The following is a 25337-nucleotide window of genomic DNA, read 5'->3' as shown; positions in this document are numbered from 1 at the left end:
CAAACTTGGCCCTTTTATGACTTGTGGACTTCAACTCCCAGAATTCCTCAGCCAGCATGGGGGAACAATGGCCCCCTTCATGACTTGTGGACTTCAACTCCCAGAATTCCTCAGCCAGCATGGGGGAAACTATGGCCCTTATATGACTTGTGGACTTCAACTCCCAGCATGCCTGGCTGAGGAATTCTGGGAGTTGAAGTCCACAAGTCATAAAAGGGCCAAGCTTGAAGACCTCCTGCTTTAAAATAGGTATATCACTGTAAAAGTGCACTGCACAAAGGGGAACCAATCTGCCTTTGTGAGGCCTAAATCCATTATTCATATTCACTGAGGAACAGTGAGTCTGTGAATTGAATTTAAGACCGTTGGGCTATGTTTTAATTGCTTTCTAAAATGTCCCTCATACACGTTTTTATTCACCTCTGACACCTGATACAGAGATGTTGAGAACCCCTAGGCAACGAAATGTAAATTGTCACATCATCCCAGCAACCAGAAACCACGATTCCAGTAGCCAGCACAGGTGGACACTGAGATTATATATGAGGAAACGTGTCACACACTTCCATTGCCGACCCATGTCTTCCTATGGCCTACAAAAACAAAACAAAAAAGTCCCTAATGAATTTCCACACCCCTGGTCAATTAAAGTCTTATCCTTGGCCAATTATTTCTCGCTTTACTTTACCTCTCCTTCCAGCAATAAAAAAAACACACACAAAAAACCAATGAATTAGATCTACAGTTGGAGAGAGTTAATGCCATAAAAGGCTTGAACACTGGGCCCAATCCAACCAAATAAAATTCATTGGTGAAAAAAGTAAGGTTCTACCTTTAAGCAAGAAAAACCAAATGCACAGGTAGGTCAGGGTTAGGCAACCTCGGCTCTTTTATGACTCATGGACTTCAACTCCCAGAATTCCTCAGCCAGCATGGGGGAACTATGGCCCCTTCATGACTTGCGGACTTCAACTCCCCTAATTCCTCAGCCAACATGGGAGAACTGTGGACACTTCATGACTTGTGGACTTCAACTCCCAGAATTCCTCAGCCAGCATGGGGGAACTATGGCCCCTTCATGACTTGTGGACTTCAACTCCCCTAATTCCTCAGCCAACATGGGAGAAAGACACTTCATGACTTGTGGACTTCAACTCCCAGAATTCCTCAGCCAGGCATGCTGGCTGAGGAATTCTGGGAGTTGAAGTCCACGAGTCATAAAAGAGCCGAGGTTGCCTACCCCTGGTATAGGTGGTACCTGGCTCAATAGTAGTAACTGTGAGAGGGATCTCGGAGGCCTAGTGGACAATCCCTTAAATAGGAGCCCGCAAGTGTGCTGCAGCTGCCACAAAAGCCAACACAGTGCTAGGCCGCATTAACAGAGGGATAGACTCAACATCACGTGAAATGTTAATGCCACTTTACAATGCCTTGGTAAGGCCACACTTGGAATGCGGCATCCAGTTTTGGTCCTCACAATGTAAAAAAGACGTTGAGACTCTAGAAAGAGTGCAGAGAAGAGCAACAAGGATGATCAGGGGACTGGAGGCTAAAACATAGAAGGAACGGTTGCAGGAATTGGGTATGTCTAGTGACAAGAAGGACTAGGGTTGACGTGATAGCCGTCTTCCAGTAATTGAGGGGCTACCCCAAAGAAGAGGGGGGGTGTCAACCTGCTCTCCAAAGTACCTAAAGGCAGAACAAGAAGCAACACATGCAAACTAATCAAGGAGAGAAGTCTTATTGAGTTTGTTTCCTCTTCACAGGCATCACAGTGGACAAGTTTGGATTCATTTATTTTGTGGATGGTACAATGATCCGACGTGTTGACCAAAACGGAATCATCTCAACCCTCCTGGGTTCTAATGACCTGACATCCACTAGGCCTCTGAGCTGTGATTCTGTCATGGATATCTCTCAGGTAGGTACATGTGTCTCATGCATAGATTTTTTTTTCTGCATCTGTATCGTCTTTTTCCCTTTCGTGTTCCTTCTCACGGTCGGAAATGCCTCTTAACCAGTAAATTCTATTTTCTTCTGTTGGGTTGCTTTCCTTTTAAGCTGCGTTATCAACTTTCTGCGCATAAATCTTTCAATACTATGATTTTTTTTCCCCATCTTGATTCTTGGCATTACAGGTGGTCCTCAACTTACGACCACAATTGAGCCCAAAATTTTGGTTGCTAAGTGAGACACTTCTTAAGTGAATTTTGCCCCGTTTGATGAGATTTCCTGCCACCGTTGTTCAGTGAATCCCTGCAGTTGTTAAATTAGCCACACGGTCGTTAAGCGAATCTGGCTGCCCCCATTGACTTTGCTGGTCAGAAGGTCACAAAAGGTGGACCGCATGACCCTGAGACACTGCAGCCTTCATAAATACGAGTCAGTTGCCAAGCATCCGAATTTTAATCATGCAGCCATGGAGATTTTGCAACAGTTGGAAGTGTGGGAAACAGTCGTAAATCACTTTTTTCAGAGCTGTTGTAACTTTGAATGGTCACTAAAGAAACTGTTGTACAATGGTGAAAAAAGTCAGGTTCTACATTTAGGCAAGAAAAACCAAATGTACAGGTATAGTATAGGGGATACCTTGCTCAACAGTAGTAACTGTGAGAAGGATCGCGGAATCCTAGTGGACAATCACTTAAACAGGAGCCAGCCCTGTGCTGCAGCTGCCAAAAAAGCCAACACAGTGCTAGGCTGCATTAACAGAGGGATAGACTCAACATCACGTGAAGTGTTAATACCACTTTACAATGCCTTGGTAAGGCCACACTTGGAATGCGGCATCCAGTTTTGGTCACCACGATGTAAAAAAAATGTTGAGACTCTAGAAAGAGCGCAGAGAAGAGCAACAAAGATGATCAGGTGACTGGAGGCTAAAACATACAAAGAACAGTTGCTGGAATTGGGGATATCTAGTTTAATGAAGAGAAGGACCAGGGGTGACATGATAGCATGATAGCAGTGTTCCAGTATCTCAGGGGCTGCCCCAAAGAAGAGGGAGTCAAGCTATTCTCCAAAGCACCTGAAGGCAGAACAAGAAGAGAAGCAATGTAGAACTGAGGAGAAACTTCCTGACAGTTAGAACAATTAACCAGTGGAACAACCTGCCTCCAGAAGTGGTGAATGCTCCAACACTGGCAGTTTTTAAGAAGAGACTGGACAGCCATTTGCCTAAAATGGTATAAGGTTTCGAGTCTGAGCAGGGGGTTGGACTAGATGACCTCCAAGATCCCTTCCAACTTTATTATTATTATTACCTAAATCTAACCTGTTCTTGTTCCACGGACTTTTCCCGGTTACATCTAAGCCAACATTATCTTTTGAATACATAATACTTTCGACAGAACAGCTTTCCACTTAGTCCTTGAGTAACAACCATTCATTTAGTGACCGTTTGACGCAACAACAGCACTGAAAGAAGTGACTTACGACCAGTCCTTGCCCTTTTGATGAGCAAAGTCAGTGGGAGAATGCCAGATTCACTTAACGGCCGCATGGTTCATTTAACGACTACAGCGGTTCTGTGGCCAAAAAAAGGTCATAAAGTGGGGGGAAAACTCACTTAACAACTGCTTAGCTTAGCAACGGAAACGTTGAGGTTGTAAGTCGAGAGCTAGCCTGTAGCTGAAATAGTAAACTTAACGAATCTACAGGGCAAACGTTGGATGTTTTGTCCTATTTTATTTCCAGTAATTTTACCTGCTGATCACATGACCCACCCAGAATTACTGTGTAGAAAATGGGTGGTCATATAAATAACCATTTTTTTTAAAAAAAAAAATCCCATTTATATCCCGCCCTTCTCCGAAGACTCAGGGCGTACTTTACTTCAGTTTAGTTCCACTTTTTAGAAGCTAAAATGGCTGATAATATTCCGTAATAACTTAGCCCAGGGGTCGGCAACCTCGGCTCTTTTATGACTCGTGGACTTCAACTCCCAGAATTCCTGAGCCAGCATAGCCAGCTATGCTGGCTCAGGAATTCTGGGAGTTGAAGTCCACGAGTCATAAAAGAGCCGAGGTTGCCGACCCCTGACTTAGCCAGTAGGTCAGAATAATTTGTAAACACTTGGTTTACAAATTAGAATCTGGCCCCTGTGTAAATAGTAAGAGTTACAGGATAATAGTGTCGAAAGGAAAAGAAAGAAAAAGAAAAAAAAGGGAAAAAAAGTAAGCCTTAGTGGTCTCTTAGAAAAGCAACTTTGGGACTATAAATCCAAAAGTGTATTTATTATAAGTATAATATTACCACACGTTCCAATTCAATATTTTTTTCCCGGGGGAGGGTGGTGCTGGTGGCGGTTGTTATTTACTGGTACAATTCGTGGCTCACAATGAATAGACTTTTGCTTTGCGTCAAAGACACCGCGGATTTGGGGGGTACAAGTTCAATTCAATAGCTCGCAAACGGTTTGGCCGAATTATCAACAGCAGGAAAATGGCGGATTTTGAATTGCATTCGATTGCAAAATGGGGGAGTGAGCGACGGCTGTCACGCTGAGCTTCTTAACTCCCACTGTTGAAGGCTGCTTTTTAAAAACCTACGTATTTATTATTTTGAAACTGTATTTCCAGGCTAAGGTGGACATAACTCAGGCTGCCTAAAGTTTAGGAATTGGGGACAGGCATTACGTCCGTTGGGATACCGTTCTGAAGCTGTACCTTCTGAATCCCAATATGCCTGACATTATTGTTTCAATAGATCGAGGAAATATTCTTTGTTCTGCTAAAACCGGTTATTGGCCGCTACTCTCAAAGGCTGTTCTTTAGGCACAATAGAACCCAACAGGGAATCGTCCTTTTTTAAACCGCCCGTATAATTCTCGCTTGTCCACCTGGCCCTTATTCTTCTCGCTCTTTCTTCCTCTAATTTGAAAAGATTGCTTGGCTACCCCACTGCCTGCCATTTACGAGTGTGATAAAAATGACAGGGCTGCAAAAGGTCAATTTGCTTTGCAGACTTTGAAGCAAAGGGTTGTTAATTCCGCACCGGCGCACTCGGGTTCCCATTCCGCCTAGAAAAGGTTGACGCAAGCTCGGATGCAGGATTTTTTTTAATTATTATTGTTTCTGCTTGGGAGTCGCAGAATACGGTTTGCCTCCCAATCAGAAGGCTGCCATTTCGATCGTAGATAGCGGCAGATATTTCTCTCGTTGGGTGCAAAAAGAAAATATTTGCTGTGAGCTCCACATAGGTGTCAGGAAGGGCATCCAGCCGGTAAATGCTCAGCTCCATTCAGTCACCCGGACTCCACCCCGATGCAAGGGATTACGGGATCGTTAAAAGAAAGTGGGGGGAAAGGCTTACAGAATACGGTCAAGCTACATTTTGTTTTTATTATTTTATTTGAGTTTCTTAAACATTATAATCTTAAATAAATGAAAGCCAGTTTGGTGTAAGGCTTAAAAGGGATAGAAAGTTGAAGGTCATGAATTCAAGTCCACCTTAGGCATGAAAGTCAGCTAGGTGACTCTGGGCCAATCACCAGGAGATGGTGAGTTCTAGTCTCACCTTAGGCATGATAGCCAACTGGGTGACTCTGGACCAGTCACCAGGAGACTGTGACTTCTAGTCCTGCCTTTGGTATGATAGTCAACTGGGTGACTCTGGGCCAATCTTCAGGAGGCGGTTAATTCTAGTCCCACCTTTAGGCATGATAGCCAACTGGGTGATTCTGCGCCAATCACCAGGAAATGGTGAGTTCTAGTCCTGCCTTAGGCGTGATAGCCAAGTGGGTGACCCTAGGCCACTCAGCAGGAGCTAGTGAATTCTAGTTCCATTTTAGCCATGAAAGCCAGCTGGGTGATTTTGAGTCAGACATTCTCTTTCAACCTAACCCACTTCACAGGGTTTCATTACCAAACCGGGTAGCATTATCAGGGCACTATTTGGTAATGAAACGCCTGCAAGAAAACCCCCAACCTCAGAGAGCACGAGGGACCCCCATAGTCCCACCCTGAGCAACAAATAATTATCTTCCATCACTATTCCTGACTCACTGGGATCCGTTAAGGATTCCACGAAAGGAGCAATTTATGGTATATCTCTTTAAAACCTTTACTGCAGGGGTCCTCAAACCTGGCCACTTTAAGACTTGTGGACTTCAACTCCCAGAATTCTCCAGAGATTGTGGGTGCTCCAACACTGGAAGTTTTTAAAAGGAGACCATTTGTCTGAAATGGTATAGGGTTTTCTGCTTGAGCAGGGGGCTGGACTAGAAGACCTCCAAGGTCCTTCCAGATTCTATTCTATTCTATTCTGTTCTGTACTGTTCTATTCTATTCTGTTCTGCAATTCTACTCTATTCTGCAATTCTGTTCTGTAATTCTATTCTATTCTGTATTTCTATTCTATTCTGTAATTCTATTTTATTCTGCAACTCTGTTCTATTCTATTCTGTAATTCTCTTCTGTATTTCTATTCTATTCTATTCTGTTATTCTATTCTACAGTATTCTATTTTATTCTGTAATTCTATTCTACTTTGTTCTGCAATTCTATTCTGTAATTCTTTTCTATTCTGTATTTCTATTCTATTCTGTAATTCTATGCTATTCTGCAACTCTATTTTGCAATTCTATTCTATTCTGTAATTCTATTCTATTCTATAATTCTATTCTATTCTGCAACTCTGTTCTATTCTATTCTGTAATTATTTTCTATTCTGTATTTCTATTCTATTCTGTTCTGTAATTCTATGCTATTCTGCAACTCTATTTTGTAATTCTATTCTATTCTGTAATTCTTTTCTATTCTGCAACTCTGTTCTATTCTATTCTGTAATTCTATTCTATTCTATTCTGTAATTCTATTCTATTCTGTTCTATTCTGTTCTGTTCTGTTCTATTCCATTCCATTCTAATCTGTGTCCTGCACTGAACGGTGACTACCAGCAATGGAAAATTATTACATGTTCTCACCAGCTGTTTCTCTTCCTTTCATTTTGCAAGGTCCGTTTGGAGTGGCCGACAGACCTGGCTGTCAACCCAATGGACAATTCCCTCTACGTTCTGGACAATAACGTTGTGCTGCAGATCTCCGAAAATCACCAGGTGCGCATCGTGGCGGGCCGGCCGATGCACTGTCAAGTCCCCGGTATCGACCACTTCCTTCTGAGCAAGGTAGCCATTCATGCTACTTTGGAGTCCGCCACGGCCGTGGCAGTCTCACACAGCGGCGTCCTGTACATTGCCGAGACCGACGAGAAGAAGATCAATCGGATCCGGCAAGTCACTACCAATGGCGAAATTTCGCTGGTTGCCGGCGCTCCCAGCGGCTGCGATTGTAAGAACGACGCCAACTGTGACTGCTTCTCCGGGGACGATGGCTATGCCAAGGATGCCAAGCTGAATGCCCCTTCCTCCCTCGCGGTGTGCGCAGACGGGGAGTTGTACGTGGCGGATCTGGGGAACATCCGAATCCGCTTCATCCGGAAAAACAAGCCTTTTCTAAACACCCAGAACCTGTACGAATTATCCTCGCCCATCGATCAGGAGCTCTACCTGTTTGACCCCAGCGGCAAGCATGTTTTCACGCAGAGCCTCCCGACCGGAGATTACCTGTACAATTTCACCTACACAGGCGATGGGGACATCACCCTCATCACCGACAACAATGGAAATTTGGTCAATATCCGGAGAGATTCCACTGGGATGCCACTCTGGCTGGTGGTGCCAGATGGCCAAGTCTACTGGCTCACAATGGGCACCAACAGCGCCCTCAAGAGTGTGACCGCACAGGGCCAGGAGATAGCCATGATGACCTACCATGGCAGTTCGGGCCTCCTCGCTACCAAGAGCAATGAAAACGGGTGGACCACATTTTACGAGTGAGTATTGGTTGAGATGATATTTTCAGACTTGGAAGGTCACATAGAATGTTGAATAATAAGGTTGGAAGGGACCTTGGAGGTCTTCTAGTCCAGCCCCCTGCTCAAGCAGGAGACCCTATACAGTATCATTCTGGACAAATGGCTGTTCAGTCTCTTCTTGAAAACCTTCAGTGGTAGAGCAGCCACTCCATTATGATTATTAATCTTCTCCTCTTCCTCCTCCTCCTCCTCCTCCTTCTCCTCCTTCTCCTTCTCCTTCTCCTTCTCCTTCTCCTTCTCCTTCTCCTTCTCCTTCTTCTCCTTCTCCTTCTCCTTCTCCTTCTCCTTCTCCTTCTCCTTCTCCTTCTCCTTCTCCTTCTTCTTCTTCTTCTTCTTCTTCTTCTTCTTCTTCTTCTTCTTCTTCTTCTTCTTCTTCTTCTCCTCTTCCTCCTCTTCCTCCTTTTCATCATGAATGCATGAGCGGAAAGGATAGGATTGTCTATCTTCCCCATCTATTATGGTGTGGTCCCTTGTTTCTCACAGCTGGCAGCAAAAAGTCCATGGAGAGAACTGAGAGGAGACCTCCTCCATCGTTGTCCTTCACCTCATGAATTTTTTAAAAAAAACTCAGGCTGGGCTAGGTTGTCTGAATCTGAAGCTTCTAATCTACTTGACCGTCGGAGAAATGATAACATGCCATGATAGCCGTGTGTTTTCTTTTTTAAGGGCACTTAATGTTGTGGCGTAAGGGACGCGGTGGCTCAGTGGGTTAAGACGCTGAGCTTGTCGATCAGAAGGTCGGCAGTTTGGTGGGTCGAATCCCGAGTGCCGCGTAGCAGAGTGAGCGCCTGTTACTCGTCCCAGCTTCTGCCAACCTAGCAGTTCGAAAGCACGTAAAAATGCAAGTAGAAAAATAGGGACCACTCCGGTGGGAAGGTAACAGCATTCCGTGCGCCTTTGGTGTCTAGTCATGCCGGCCACACGACCACGGAGACGTCCTCGGACAAGCGCTGGCTCTTCGGCTTTGAAACGGAGATGAGCACCGGCCCCTAGAGTCAGAAACGACTAGCACGCATGTGCGGGGGAACCTTTACCTTTTATCTAATGTTGTGGCTGTCATCATTTTTTGTGGAACTGTATTCCACGAGAGTGTTCAGAAAAGCAATTGTCTAGAATGATCTTCCCAGGTAGGAAGATCTGGAACTTTAGAGCCGTATTATCCAACCTTAGCAACTTAAAGATGTGTGGACTTCAGCTTCCTAGACTTGAAGGGAAAGGAAAGAGAAGGGGGAAGGGAAGGGAAGGGAAGGGGAGGGAAGGGAAGGGAAGGGAAGGGAAGGGAAGGAAAGTTTGGCTTATTTCCTGGGTGATCAAGAGGAACTGTCTACAGTTCACCCACACATAGGATTTCCTCCTGTGCTGCCTTTTCAATTTTCTATGCTGCCTTTTCAAAAAAAAAATTTAAATTCCATTTATATCCCACCCTTCTCCGAAGACTCAGGGCGGCTTACAAGCTTAGCAGTAGCCTTCATTCTATGTATATGCCTGCTTATTAGGGCTTTCACACACACACCAAGCGGCATTATTACAAAGTCAGCTTATTGCCCCCAACAATCTGGGTCCTCATTTTACCTACCTGGGAAGGATGGAAGGCTGAGTCAACCTTGAGCCTGGTGGGACTCGAACCTGCACTAATTGCAGGCAGCTGGTGTTACTTACGGAGGCATTAGCCCACTGCTCCACCAAGGCTCATTGTAGAGAAGTTTCTGTTTGAGCGGCAATATTGTACACCTCGTCTGCATCTCGTTAAAAAGAACAAATTAAGAGGAATGTTCATCACTCTCTCTGTGCAACCTTCTCCTCCGAGTGAAGCCACAGGCACACAGCATGGGTGAAATGTCACCCCCGAATTGCACAAGTTCCCCCCCCACACACACACACAGAGCGAGACCTACAGGCTAGAAATGTCAAAATAGTTCATAACCAGAGCGAACCCATTTTTAAATGCCGAGCTTGTCCTGCTGCCTCGACCGAAGACCTGGTGCTTTGGCCTAGGTAGAGATTTCCCTCTGTTTCCCCACTTTCCTTTCTCACTCTTTCATTTGTGTCCGTGCAACTCTTTTCTTTTTGCAGATATGACAGCTTTGGACACCTCACTAACATCACTTTCCCAACTGGTCAAGTCACCACTTTCCGGAGCGATACGGATAGCTCTGTCCACGTCCAGATTGAGACGTCCAGCAAGGATGATGTAACCATCACCACCAACCTTTCAGCCTCAGGTGCCTACTACACCCTCCTGCAAGGTAAGCCCGACATAGTTTGACAGCTTCCTCCTAAAAAAACCTTTTAAGTTTTTCTTAATTGAACCAGGGCAGGACATTTGCAGAACGGCAGGGGAGAGGGGACGGCTTCCCACGAGCGACCGGCAAGCTGGTGTGCGTGCAGCTCCCTTTGCACAAGTGGCCAGTGTCGCGCACCTGCTGCTTGCGCAAATGGAGCGCACGTGCGCTGCTCATGCAAGCGGGGATGTGCCTGTGGCACGTGCTCGCCCGCCACTGCCACGGCCCAGTTCCAAACAGCTGGTGTCCTGGGGACTGGGGACCCCAGACTTAGGGAAAAGCCGGGTAAAGCCTCTCTTGAACAGAAGGTCTAAGTAGAAGATCCTAATGTTGAACATTATTTCTGGGTTTGTTCACTCTAATCATTGTTTGAACATTCTGAAAGGTAAGGAGTTTGGGCCAATCAACAGGAGACATATTCTAGTCCCATCTTAACCATGAAAGCTTTTTATTTCTACCCCAAACCACCCCAGTGATGCCCTCTCCGTGATGTCCCGTTGCCTGGAGGCGGTCCGGGTCTGGATGGGGAGGAACAGGCTTTGGCTCAACCCTGACAAGACTGAGTGGCTGTGTGTGCCGGCATCCCGGGAAATTCAGAATATTCCATCGTTAATTATGGGGGGTGAGATATTACCCCCCGTAGATAGGGCTCGCAACTTGGGGGTCCTCCTAGATTCACAGCTCTCCTTGGATGATCATATAGGAGCTGTGACTAGGGGGGCCTTCGCCCAGGTTCGCCTGGTGCGTCAGTTCCGGCCCTATCTAGACCGGGATGCCTTGCGCACAGTCACTCATGCACTCGTGACCTCCCGTTTGGACTACTGCAATGCTCTCTACATGGGGCTGCCCTTGAGGACTACTCGGAGGCTCCAGCTGGTGCAGAATGCAGCCGCGCGAGTGATGGTGGGGGCTTCCCGATACTCTCATGTACCACCTCTACTTCGTGAGCTGCATTGGCTTCCGGTTGTCCTCCGGGTGAGATTCAAGGTGCTGGTTATGACCTATAAAGCCCTAAATGGCTTGGGTCCGGGTTACTTACGGAAGCACCTGCTGCCGGCATCAACTTCCCTCCGTCCAGTGCGCTCCCACAGAGAGGGCCTCCTTAGGGTGCTGTCGGTCAAAGAGTGTCGACTGGCGGCCCCCAGGGGGAGGGCCTTCTCTGTGGGCGCGCCAGACCTTGGGAACTGTTTACCGGTGGAGCTCCGGACGGCTCCCGACCTTCGCTCCTTCCGACGTGACCTAAAAACATATTTATTTGAACAAGCCGGCCTGGTCTGATGGGTTTAGGGGTATTTTAACGCTTTGTATTAATTTATTGAATTGGGCTGTTGTATTTAATATTTCTTTTAATTTTTATATATTGTATTTTATTGTATTGCCCTGTACACCACCCTGAGTGCTTCGGGAGAAGGGCGGTATAAAAATTAAATTAAATAAAATAAATAAAATCAATAAATAGTCCCGCCTTAGGCATGAAGACCAGCTGGGAGACTTTGGGCCAATCATCAGGAGACTGAGAGTTCTAGTTCCGCCTTAGGCGTGAAAGCCGGCTGGGTGACTTTGGGCCAGTTAGCAGGAGAGAATGAGTTCTAGTCCTACCTTACATATGAAAGCCAACTGGGTGATTTTGTGCCAATCACCAGGTAAAGGATGGAAGAATAAGGAAAATGACCATAACGGCAATATGCAAGAACTGATATGTATATAAATTGGTCTATTCCATGGGTAGGCAACCTTGGCTCTTTTATGACTCCTGGACTTCAACTCCCAGAATTCGTGAACCCGCCATGCTGAGGGGAAAGGGAGTGGTTTCCAAGCTGAGCCATGCTGGCTCAGGAATTCTGGGAGTTGAAGCCCGCAAGTCATGAAGGGGCCAAAGTTTTCCCCATGCTGGCTCAGGAATTCTGGGAGTTGAAGTCCACAAGTCATGAAGGGGCCATAGTTTCCCCCATGCTGGCTGAGGAATTCTGGGAGTTGAAGTCCACAAGTCATGAAGGGGCCATAGTTTCCCCCAATGCTGGCTCAGGAATTGTGGGAGTTGAAGTCCACGAGTCATAAAAGAGCCAAGGTTGCCTACCCCTGGTCTATCCTAACTTAGCACCTGCCAGGTGTGTAGGACGTAAGGGTATTAGCCGGAAGAGTATCTTCTGTACCCAAATAATAAAAGACCATCTCTAACTGATTTCAACCATTTTAGAAAAATTAAAATGCCAGATTAATGCTGGAAGGGAAATTCAGCTCCACCTCAGGAGTCTAATTAAGCAACAGAAAGCACTTTCAGAACTCTTTGGGGAATTAATTGACTAGGGCGAGATTTAAACGATCAGAGCTGAGTAAAAGTTTGTAATAATTGTCTCCCGAGCATCTGAATATTCAGTTGCTCCGAGCTGATTCTGGGAACCATATTTAGTGATCAGGGCCAGCTCCAGGACAGGATAGGTGATCACTCAGCCAGTGGATACAGGTAGTCCTCAACTTACCACACCTTGTTTATTGACCGAAGTTATGACACTGAAAAAAGTGACTTATGACCGTTTTTTTTTTGTCCATTGCTGCATCCTCATGGTCACGTGATCAAAATCCAGAGGCTTGGCAACTGGCATGTACTTATGACAGTTGCAGCATCCCAGATTTACGCAATTCCCTTTGGCGACCTTCTGACAAACGAAGTCAGTGAGGGTAAGCCAGATTCACTTCACAATTGTGTCACTAACTACAAACGCTGCAGCCATTCCCTTAACAACCTACTTACTTACTTATTTATTTATTTATTTATTTATTTATTATTTAAATTTATATACCGCCCTATTCCCGTAGGACTCAGGGCGGTTTACAGGGAAATTAAAATACATAGCATACAAAATTAAAATCAGTTAAAACTATTAATTAAATTACAGTCCCTGAAGTTAAACTAAAACCCAATTAAATTAAATTAAATTAAAACCCCTCAGTCTGGGCCAAACAGCTTGAAGAACCAGGTTTTCAAGTCCCGGCGAAATGAGCGAAGGTCGGGGGCAGTCCTGAGTTCCGTGGGAAGTTGGTTCCATAGGGCCGGCGCGCCCACAGAGAACGCCCTTCCCCTGGGAATAACCCGCCGGCATTCCTTAACCGGCGGTACCCGGTTAAGGTACCGGGTACCTTGTGGCGAGTAAGGTCGTAAAATGGGCCAAGGCTCACTTAACAGCTGTCTCGCTCAGCCACAGACATTTTGGACTGCCTTGTGGTCGTAAAGTCGGGGACTACCTGCAATGGACTACGAGACTTTGTGGATCTCGGGGGTGTGCCATTTTTACGAAGGGAAAATTTGTGTGAAATTTAATGGATGGGTGCGCAACTCATTAAAGGAAGCTACTTGGGGGGGGGCAAAAATCAGAATAAATGTTTTCATTAACGTAAGATTTGAAAGCCACCAATCCTGTTGAACTGGTTAACCACCCTGATAATTCAGGCACTCAAATTCTCTAACCTGCTCTGTTTTATGTCTCATTTGCAAAACTGCAGATAGCCCTCGACTTGCAACCGTTCATTTAGCGACCAAAGTTACAACGGCACCCAGGGGGAAAAAAAAGTGCCTTATGACCAATTTTCACTTCTATGACCGTTGCAGCATCCCCAGGGTCATGTGATTCACATTTGGATGCTTGACAGCTGCTTCATATTTATGATGGTCACAGGTGTCTCGTGGGTTGTGGGAGATCCCCTTTTGTGACCTTCCGGCAAGCCGAGTCAATGAGGGATAGCCAGATTTACTTAACAACTTAACAACTCATTTAGCAACTGCGGTAATGTGGCCAGAAAAATCGCAAAGGGAGGCAAAGCTCACATTTAACAAATTTCTCACTTAGCAACATATATTTGGGGCTGAGTTATTTATTTTATTTATTTATTTAATTGAATTTCTATACCGCCCTTCTCCCGAAGGACTCAGGGCGGTGTGCAGGGCAATAAAAGTACTACATACAAAAGTTAAAAGTAAGATTGAATTAATTTAGCCCTAACAATACATAGTTAAAAATACCCCAAACCCTTAAACCAGGCCGGCCTGTTCAAATAAGTAGGTTTTCAGATCACGGCGGAAAGAGCGAAGGTCGGGAGCCATCCGGAGCTCAACTGGTAATTGATTCCAAAGGTCTGGCGCACCCACAGAGAATGCTCTCCCCCTGGGAGCCGCCAGCCGACACTCTCTGACCGACGGCACCCTGAGGAAGCCCTCTCTGTGGGAGCGCACTGGACGATGGGAAGATGATGCCAGCAGCAGGTGCTCCCATAGGTAGTCCGGACCCATGCCATTTAGGGCTTTATAGGTCATCACCAGCACCTTGAATCTCACCCGGAGGGCAACTGTAAGCCAACGCAGCTCGTGGAGAAGAGGTGTTACATGGGAGTAACGGGAGACCCCCATCACAACTCGCGCGGCTGCATTCTGCACCAGCTGAAGCCTCCGAGTGGTCCTCAAGGGCAGCCCCATGTACAGAGCATTGCAGTAGTCTGTACGAGAGGTTACAAGCGCATGAGTGACTGTACACAGGGCATTCCGGTCCAGATAGGGTCGCAACTGGCACACCAGGCGAACCTGGGCAAAGGCCCCCCTGGTCACAGCTCCTACATGGTCTTCCAAACTGAGCTGTGAGTCCAGGAGGACACCCAAGTTGTGAGCCCAATCTATGGGAGTTATGGCCGTGTGTCGAGGATTACCTGCAAGGGGAGCTGCGGAGGGTTGGCTGCCTGTCAAGTTGTTGGGTTTTTTTTTTCTCTCTCTCTCTCTTTCTCTCGTATAGATCAAGTGCGCAACAGCTATTACATCGGGGCAGATGGCTCTCTCCGCCTGATCCTGGCTAACGGCATGGAGGTGGCTCTTCAGACTGAGCCCCATCTCCTGGCGGGCACCGTGAACCCCACCGTGGGGAAGAGGAACGTGACCCTACCCATCGACAACGGTCTCAACCTGGTCGAGTGGAGACAACGGAAAGAGCAATCCAGAGGCCAGATCACCGTGTTTGGACGCAGGCTGAGGGTGAGTGGGCCCGTTCCCGGTGAGCACGGATGGACCTGAAATTGTTGGTTCTTCTTCTCACCGGAGAGGAAAGGGTTAAAGCAGAGTTCCCCAACCTTTTTGGAGCGGGAGGAGGAGGGGGAAAAAAAGGAATGGTTTTACAGGAGGGATAAACTCATGCACGTACATGTACGCACCCACAAACACCTGGGGCCGTGAATGCCCGCGACGCTCGTGATGACACTCGCGCGAGTGGGGGATGAGAGTTTGCGACACTCACGCCAGAGGGGCTACAAACACCTGTGATGTTTGCAGTGACGCTTGCGCGAGTGAGCACAGACACAGACACACCGGCCAGCCACTCGAACGGCCCGATGGCCAACAGGCCACGGCCCAGTAGTGGGCTGTGGCCCACAGGTTGGGGATCCCTAGGTTAAAACACTTCCCAGTGTTGTCACATCAGTCGGAAGGAACACGCGAGATGGGTTGAGTTTTGCAGTGGGTCTTCCTTTGCAACAAGAAGGGGCAACGTTTAAAAATTACAGCCAGGGTGACCTGGAACTAGACTGAGTGAAGGGTTGTGACCTTTCGTGGTAGGTTAGCAGGGATGAAAGAACAACATACAGATTGTCCTCGAATTAACGATCACAGTTAAGCCCAAAGTTTCCGTTGCTCACAGCTGTTAAGTGAATTTTGCCCCATTTTTATGACCTTCCTTGCTACAGTTGCTAAGTGAATCACTTCGGCTGTTAAGTTAGTAACGTGGTTGTTAAGCGAATCTGGCTTTCCCCATTGACTTTCCTTGTCCGAAGGTCGCAAAAGGGGATCAACACAGGACACCGCAACCGTCAGGAACGTGAGTCGGTTGCCAAGTGTCTGAATTGTGATCCTGTGACCAGGAGGATGCTGACACAGTTGTATCTGTGAAAAACGGTCATAAGTCACTTGTTTCAATGCCGTTGTAACTTCAAACGATCATTAAACGAGGATTAACTGTACTCTGAATCCATCGTTCTCCCAGCCCACGGGTAGGCAACCTTGGCTCTTTTATGACTCGTGGACTTCAACTCCCAGAATTCCTGAGCCAGCTGGCTCAGGAATTCTGGGAGTTGAAGTCCACGAGTCATAAAAGAGCCAAGGTTGCCTACCCCTATCCCAGCCAAATGTGGCCTCACCACCGTGGTGTAAAGCAATAACTTATCACTTCCCAATATTGTTGGTGCTGCCCCTATCAAATATCAAAAAATGCTTATAGCCACTGTCTCATTTTTGCATGCATATTGAAAAGGGGCGTGGCTTTCAGCATATATCACAGCCACCATCTTGACTTTTTCTGCCTTTTTTTGTGGCTTGCCCCAGTTATAGAACAGAACAGAATAGAACAGAATTATTTATTGGCCAACTTTGGTTGGGTACACGAGGAATTTATCTCTGGTGCAAAAGCTCTCAGTGTACGTATACAAGCAATAAGTGAGCAATCGCGATCCCAATCAACATAAAAATACATTCATCATAAATCATAAGAGACAACGCATTCATCATAAATCACAGGGTGCAACACTTAATGATCGTCATAGGACAACTAGCTAAGCAAACAACATAAATCATACGAGGATGCTAAATAAAACAATGTTAAATTGTAAGATACAAGCAACCAAGTCATAAGAAGATAAGGAGATAGGTAATAGGAAAGATGAGGAGAATAATAGCAATAAAGCCTTACTAAGTACTTTGGCCCTGAAGCTAAAACTCAAATACTTTGGCCACCTAATGAGAAGGAAGGACTCACTGGAGAAGAGCCTAATGCTGGGAAAGATTGAGGGCAAGAGAAGAAGGGGACGACAGAGAAGGAGGTGGCTGGATGGAGTCCCTGAAGCAGGAGGCGTGAGCTTAAATGGACTCCAGAAGATGGTAGAGGACAGGAAGGCCTGGAGGAACGTTGTCCATGGGGTCGCGATGGGTCGGACACGACTTCGCAACTAACAACAACAATGTACTTTGGCAATGTTGCAGAAATGAGTTGTTTAGCAGAGTGACGGCGTGGGGGAAACTGTCCTTGTGTCTAGTTGTTTTGGTGTGCAGTGCCCTATACACCAAATATATAGTGCAAATGCCTTTATACATAAAGAACCAAGATATTATTAACAGTTTAAAATACTTAGCTGAATGCCAGCGTATGGATTTTTCAAGGCACTCCTTCCTGCCTTTCTTGCTTGCATCTCGTGAGAGTTTTTTGCAACTGGGCAAAAATCCTATTTGCCACTTGCCCAGGAGAGGGAAGCAAAAGAGATTGTTCCGAATGGTAATTAACGATGAATCTTACTAAGGCTTTTGGTAATTGTCCTCATCCTTGCAGGTTCACAACCGAAATTTGTTGTCCCTTGACTTCGACCGGGTGACACGTACCGAGAAGATTTACGACGACCATCGCAAATTCACGCTGCGCATTCTCTACGACCAGGCGGGCCGGCCCACGCTCTGGTCCCCCAGCAGTCGTCTGAACGGGGTGAACGTCACCTATTCCTCTGGAGGACATATAGCCGGGATCCAAAGGGGTACTATGTCCGAAAGAATGGAATACGACCAAGCGGGCAGAATCACGTCCAGAATGTTTGCTGACGGCAAATCTTGGACCTACACATATTTAGAGAAGGTGAGTGCCATAGGGAAGAGGTGTCTGTAAAGTTTTAACCAACTGAAGTTTTATGAATCACCCAATCTGCCTCTTTGAATTATATTTATATACTACAGGCAGTCCTTGACTTACAACCATTCACTTAGTGACCGTTCAAAGTTACAACCGCACTGAAAAGAAACGACTTCTGCCCGTTTTTCACATGACTGTTGCCGCATCTCCACCGTCACGTGATCAAAATTTGGAGGCTTTGGCTACTGGCTCATATTTATGACGGTCACGGTGTCCCGGGGTCACGTGATCCCCTTTTTTGCAACCTTCTGACAAGCAAAGTCAATGGGGGAAGCCAAGAGTCACTTAATTGTGTTACTAACTTAACCACTACCGTGATTCACTTAACAACTGTGGCAAGAAAGATTGTAAAGTGAGGCAAAACACACCCAACAGCTGTCCTGCTTAGCATTGGAAGTTTGGGGCTCAGCTGTGGCTGTAAGTCGAGGACTACCCGTACTAAAATGGTCGTGACCTTTCACTGGGAAAAGCAATGCACCATAACACAACCATTTTTGAACCAAGGTCCCTCAAATGGGCTGATTTACAGAATGTGGTCAAAATCCTGTGCCTCCCAAGGGAATGAAATTTGAGGAAGTTGTGGCTGTTTCAGTACTGCTGGCCTGCTACTGCTGCAGTGACGGACATGAAGTTCTATTTTCAACATTCTGTGACAGTTTCCTAGCCAGTCTAGTAATCCCTTGCTCTCCCCCACATTCAGTAGCAGCCACTTACCTGCCTGCTGGAAAAGGGAGGGAGGGAGGGAGGGAGGGAGGGAGGGAGGAAGGAAGGAAGGAAGGAAGGAAGGAAGGAAGGAAGGAAGGAAGGAAGGAAGAAAGGAAGGAAGGAAGGAAGGAAGGAAGGAAGGAAGGAAGGAAATTTACTGAGACTCCCTGTCAGATTCCCACAAGGAAACTCAATGGGAAGCCAGCAGGAAATCAGAAGTCTTTCCTGCTCCCATTGCTTTTTTGCTACTCCTTCATCATTCTGTTTCTCTGTTTAGGTAAGGAAATATATCTCTGAAACCGAACAGGCACATGATGTCTAGTATTCTCTTATTTTCCTCCCTTTATATCTCCCAGAAGATTATTAAAAAATAATCTCCAAATCGTTTTTCCATGTTACCTGGGTACATATTCATCCCGCTATTCCTTTTCAAGAAAAGCAACTTAATGCAGAACACGGGGAAAAAAATTAAGGACAGGAGATAAGAAAAAAAAAGAATCCCTAGCAAACTCTAGTTCGCACCAACACTATTTACTATAACTTCGTAACTTGGCTCATCAGCCTCGCCTCTGCTACATCCACAGATCACCTCTTGAGTTGCTTGAAACTTCTTGTTCCCTCTGGCATCTTTTCAACCTGAAGAAGTTTTAAGTAACTTTGGACAATGTTGGTCACGGCAGAAACAATCCACTTTCTGTATCCCACTACAAAACATAGCCGTAATAATGATGTCGACAAAATGTCCTTGATATAACTTCTTTTTTCCTCTTCTGATTACAGTCCATGGTCCTGCTTCTTCACAGTCAGCGGCAGTACATTTTTGAGTTCGATAAGAACGATCGCTTGTCATCAGTAACGATGCCCAACGTAGCTCGGCAGACACTGGAGACACTTCGATCAATTGGCTACTACAGGAATATCTACAGGCCCCCGGAGGGCAATGCTACAGTGGTAGAAGACTTCAACGAGGAATGGCAACTCCTTCACACTTACTACTTGGGGACCGGGAGACGGGTCATCTATAAGTACGGCAAGCTGTCCAAACTGGCCGAGATGCTTTATGATACCACCAAAATCAGCTTCACCTACGATGAAACAGCGGGCATGTTGAAGACCATCAACTTACAAAATGAAGGCTTCACCTGCACGATCAGATACCGCCAGATCGGACCGCTCATTGACCGCCAGATTTTCCGTTTCACGGAAGAAGGCATGGTGAACGCCCGTTTTGATTACAACTATGACAACAGCTTTCGGGTGACCAGCATGCAAGCCGTGATCAATGAAACCCCCTTGCCTATTGACCTCTACCGTTACGACGACGTGTCGGGCAAAACTGAGCAATTTGGCAAATTCGGGGTGATCTACTACGACATCAACCAGATCATCACCACGGCAGTCATGACCCACACTAAACATTTTGATGCCTACGGTAGGATGAAAGAAGTTCAGTATGAAATATTCAGGTCCCTCATGTACTGGATGACCGTACAGTACGACAACATGGGGAGAGTGGTGAAAAAGGAACTGAAGGTCGGTCCTTACGCAAATACCACCAGGTATTCGTATGAATATGATGCCGATGGCCAGTTGCAGACGGTGTCCATCAACGAGAAGCCCCTCTGGAGATACAGTTACGACCTCAACGGGAATCTCCATTTGTTGAGTCCTGGTAACAGCGCCCGTCTTACGCCACTGAGGTACGACCTCCGGGACAGGATTACGAGACTGGGCGACGTGCAGTATAAGATGGACGAAGACGGCTTCTTGAGGCAAAGGGGGAACGACATTTTTGAGTACAACTCCGCGGGACTTCTCATCAAGGCCTACAACAAAGCCAGCAAATGGAGCGTGAAGTATCGCTACGACGGGCTGGGAAGAAGAGTCTCCAGCAAAACCACCCACGGTCACCATCTGCAGTTCTTCTACGCGGACCTCACCAACCCCACCAAGGTCACCCACCTGTACAACCATTCCAGTTCTGAGATCACCTCTCTCTATTACGACCTTCAGGGTCACCTCTTTGCCATGGAGGTCAGCAGCGGAGATGAATTCTACATTGCTTGTGACAACATCGGGACGCCCTTGGCGGTCTTCAGCGGGACGGGCCTCATGATCAAGCAGATCCTCTACACAGCGTACGGAGAGATCTACATGGATACCAACCCGAACTTCCAAATTATCGTTGGTTACCATGGGGGTCTGTACGATCCCCTCACCAAACTCATCCATCTGGGGAAGAGAGACTACGACGTCCTCGCCGGCCGGTGGACCAGTCCGAACCATGGCATTTGGAAGCGTCTCAGCCACAGCAACATCATGCCGTTCAATCTCTACATGTTCAAAAACAACAACCCGATGAGCAACGCCCAGGATATAAAGTGCTACATGACAGGTAAAAAATTCCTGCTTAGCTGGTTAGTTAACTGCCCAGGGCAGAATGGGAACTTTTGCATGGAGTTTGGCCATGAAGCTTGGGACCTCCTCCGCAGAATGGACACCTCTGCTTACTGGCAAAAAGCACGCAAGTTTCTAGGTGCAGCGTCTTCCATTTAAAAGAGCCAGTATGGGGTAGCGGTTAAGGTGCTGGCCCAGAAACCAGGGAAAGGTGAGTTCTAGTCCCACCTTAGGTGTGAAGGCCAACTGGTGGCTTTGGGCTAAGAGTCAGGAGATGGTGAGTTCCAGTCACGCCTTAGACATGAAAGCCAATTGGGAAACTTGGGCCAATCCCCAGGAGACGGTGAGTTCTAGTCCTGCTTTAGCCAAGAAAGCTGACTGTGATTTGCGGCCAATCCCCAGGAGACGGTGAGTTCTAGTCCTGCTTTAGCCAAGAAAGCTGACTGTGATTTGGGCTCCTGCTTTAGCCAAGAAAGCTGACTGTGATTTGGGGCCAATCCCCAGGAGACGGTGAGTTCTAGTCCTGCTTTAGCCAAGAAAGCTGACTGTGATTTGGGGCCAATCCCCAGGAGACGGTGAGTTCTAGTCCTGCTTTAGCCAAGAAAGCTGACTGTGATTTGGGCCCAATCCCCAGGAGACGGTGAGTTCTAGTCCTGCTTTAGCCAAGAAAGCTGACTGTGATTTGGGGCCAATCCCCAGGAGACGGTGAGTTCTAGTCCTGCTTTAGGCAAGAAAGCTGACTATGTGATTTGGGGCCAATCCCAGGAGACGGTGAGTTCTAGTCCTGCTTTAGCCAAGAAAGCTGACTGTGATTTGGGCCCAATCCCCAGGAGACGGTGAGTTCTAGTCCTGCTTTAGCCAAGAAAGCTGACTGTGATTTGGGGCCAATCCCCAGGAGACGGTGAGTTCTAGTCCTGCTTTAGGCAAGAAAGCTGACTATGTGATTTGGGGCCAATCCCCAGGAGACGGTGAGTTCTAGTCCTGTCTAAGGCATGAAAGCTGACTTGAGTAGCTGGATGATTTTGGTCCAATCACCAGGAGACAGTGAGTTCTAGTTCTGCCCTAGCCATGAAGGCCGTCTGGGTGACATTGGCCAGTCACCAGGAGAGGGGTGAGTTCAAGTCTCACCTTAGGCCTGAAAGCAGGTTGGAAGTGACTTTTTGACACTTTCTCGCAGCCCAACCTCCCTCGCAGGGTTGTTGTGGGGAAAAATAGGTGGAAGAATTATGATCGCTGGCTTGGGTTACTGATAAAAAAAATAATAAAGACGAGATAAAGCGCTCCTAAATAACTAAAGGCTTCAGGAAGTTCTCTGCTCTCCTTTTGCCTCAGATATTGAATTGAGCACAAACCCTGCTTGGTTGTAAAGAACAAATAAATACTCAGATTTAACAAATAACTCTTAATTTTAAAGCAACCATCCAAGCAGCGCCATAATTTTTTTTTGCTTCGACTCTAAAAGGTTCTGTGGATTAAAGGGCTATTAATGTCCTTCTAATTTTTTGACAGTCGTACAGAGTTACTGTGGGCCTCAGCTGGCACCCAGATCCTCAACAGCCTCTAAATAAACTGCATGAAAGAGGCTCGTTCACGAGAGAAGCTTCTGAATCCTTTCTAATCCTGACCTTTCCGTCAATCCTTTTTTTTAAAAAAAATAATAATAACAATGCGGTGAAATGTTAATTCACCCATGAGAATTGCTATTTTAAAGGGCAGTGGGGAGGAAAAAAAAAAAAAAAACACAACGGTTCCAGCTCAGGCAGAGAGAGAGACGGATCAAGGAAATCAAGCTCCAGCGAAGTTGGAGGAATTAGAATACCACAGAATAGAATTAACTGAGTTGGAAGGGACCTTGGAGGTCATCTAGTCCAACCCCCTGCTCAGGCAGGAAACCCTATACCATTTCGGACAAATGGCTGTCCAGCCTCTTCTTAAAAACTTCCAGCGATGGAGCACTCACAACATCTGGAGGCAGGTTGTTCCACTGGTTAATTGTTCCAACTGTCAGACAATTTCTCCTCAGTTCTAGGTTGCTTCTCCCCTTGATTGGTTTCCATCCATTGCTTCTTGTCCTTCCCTCTGGTGCTTTGGAGAATAGCTTGACTCCCTCTTCTTTGGGGCAGCCCCTGAGGCAACGTGGGAGTAAATTATCTGGGGATTGTTATATACGAAGGGACAGAGCCAAAACAGACAAGAGAGCGTAGAGCGATTCGGAGCTCATTTTTGCACGCCAGGTATTTGCATCACAAACACGTCCAGTCTCACAAGAGTTGTTGACATTTGTAACATTACCTTCTCATCATCCCCAACTCAGTTGGGGCACCTTAAAAGTCATACTGAGCCGTTCCAGCTTCAAATGAGCATGTTTCCTGTTCTTAGGAACGCTGTTTTCATAACCCTAGGGCAGGGGTAGGCAACCTTGGCTCTTTTATGACTCGTGGACTTCAACTCCCAAGGTTGCCTACCCCTGCCCTAGGGCTTTCGATCAATGTCAGGGCTGAAGATCCAGATGATGAACTGCAAGATGAATAGCAAATAAATGAAAGAGAGAGAGAATGTGTGTGTGTGTGTGTGTGTGTGTGTGTGTGTGTGTGTGTGTGAGAGAGAGAGAGAGAGAGAGAGAGAGAGAGAGAGAGAGAAGAGAAAGAGAAAGAGAAAGAGAAAAAAAAGAGAGAGATTTTTAAACTTTAAAAGAAGGAAGAACTATTCCAGAAACAATGAAATTGTTCGCACATCATTGCGACTTTGAATTGACTCTCCACCAATAGCTTCTGATAATAAGGTGCTAGTCCCTCTTGAGGAATAGATTGATTCTCCCGGTGCGAATGTGTAGCTGTAGTCTTGGATGTGACTACGGTTTAAAGCACTCAAAAGTTTGAGAATTTCTTGCTCTACTGGACGATCCTGCATTGGGATAGAGGATCAGCCTTCAACTAACTCCATTCTGTAATTTCCGGAGCTTATTTTTCATTGAAATAAGCAGTAGCCACGTCGTTCTCACCCCGAAAGTCCTTTATCGGATACAAGCGTTCATACTCTCTGCAAACCAGTGGCCCCTCTGAAGCATTTTTATCATCTTTATAGGTGGGTGCATAGTCAACCAGATATTTAGAGTGAATTTGGCATTTTTATCCACCTATCGGGTCCTTCCCAAGGACTTGTCATAGGTAGATATTGTTGTTTCCTGGTGGCAATTTTTGAAGTTGCGCCCTCGCCTCTTCTTCCTCTGCTTTCCTGTCCATCCCTTCCTTCCATAACCGTTGCGTTTAAGTCAAGACAGCCTTTGACTTTATGCCTATGGAGAAGTCTCAAATCATCCAGGTCACGGTTGTCCCAATGGTGCTTTCTTCCAAAAGGCAACTGGAATTCCTTGGGGTTTTTTTCCCTTCTGGAAATATTTGACTTCTCAACTGAGAAGCTTCCTCAGTTTTAGCTGACTGGAGGGAAATGGAAGGATTTATATTATTCTCCAAAGCGCCTCTAGTCAGGAGAAGACGCAACGGATGCAAACTGATCAAAGAGAGAAGCGACCTAGAACAAAGGAGGAATTTCCTGACAATTAGAACAATTAAATCGGTGGAACTCCTTGCCTCCAGAAGTGGTGAGTGCTCCAACGCTGGAAGTTTTTAAGAAGAGTCTGGACACCCATTTGTCTGAAATGGTGTAGCGTTTCCTGCCTGAGCAGGGGGTTGGACTAGATGACCTCCAAGGTCCCTTTCAACTTTATTATTATTGTGGTTGTTGTCGTCATTATCATCAGCCTTGGTGGAGCAGTGGGCTAATGCCTCCTTAAGTAACACCAGCTGCCTGCAATTAGTGCAGGTTCGAGTCCCACCAGGCTCAAGGTTGACTCAGCCTTCCATCCTTCCCAGGTAGGTAAAATGAGGACCCAGATTGTTGGGGGCAATTAAGCTGACTTTGTAATAATGCCGCTTGTGGGGTGTGTGAAAGCCCTAATAAGCAGGCATATACATAGAATGAAGGCTACTGCTAAGCTTGTAAGCCGCCCTGAGTCTTTGGAGAAGGGCGGGATATAAATGGAATTAAAATAAAAATAAATAAATAAAATCATCATTATCATTATCATTGTTTTCTTTGCGGTCATCTGGTTGTTAGCACAGGTTCCACACCCATTTATCCTCTGATTCAGGCGACTCGTGAGGATACAGAGAAACCCCCCAAGGTATCTCAACGACTCTTGGGAGAGTGAACAGCTAACCCTGGGAGTACTAACAACCAGATGACTGCAAAGAATATAAATCCTTCCATTCCCCACCAGTCAGTTAGAACTGAAGAAGCTTCTTGGATGAGAAGTGAAATGTTTTCAAAGAGGGGAAAAAAACCCACCCCAAGAAAGTCCAGTTGCCTTTTTGAAAGA

General features: G+C 46.3%; 1 protein-coding gene across 1 annotated transcript in view; it reads left to right on the top strand.

Moving 5' to 3' along the window:
• TENM4 (teneurin transmembrane protein 4) overlaps nucleotides 1-25337 on the top strand; it is a 355279-nt gene that overhangs the window by 322949 nt on the left and 6993 nt on the right. The window contains exons 22-27 of the mRNA XM_083362529.1: nucleotides 1767-1921; nucleotides 6956-7833; nucleotides 9949-10121; nucleotides 14936-15171; nucleotides 17507-17803; nucleotides 19343-20957. Coding sequence (XP_083218655.1) covers nucleotides 1767-1921; nucleotides 6956-7833; nucleotides 9949-10121; nucleotides 14936-15171; nucleotides 17507-17803; nucleotides 19343-20957 — 3354 coding nt within the window. The remainder of the gene's footprint in view (nucleotides 1-1766; nucleotides 1922-6955; nucleotides 7834-9948; nucleotides 10122-14935; nucleotides 15172-17506; nucleotides 17804-19342; nucleotides 20958-25337) is intronic.

Source organism: Vipera ursinii (assembly GCF_947247035.1).
Source record: "Vipera ursinii genome assembly, chromosome: 4".
In the NCBI taxonomy this organism is placed as follows: domain Eukaryota; kingdom Metazoa; phylum Chordata; class Lepidosauria; order Squamata; family Viperidae; genus Vipera; species Vipera ursinii.
The sequence above is the reverse complement of the archived record's forward strand: the minus strand, read 5'-3'. Positions and strand labels throughout refer to the sequence as shown.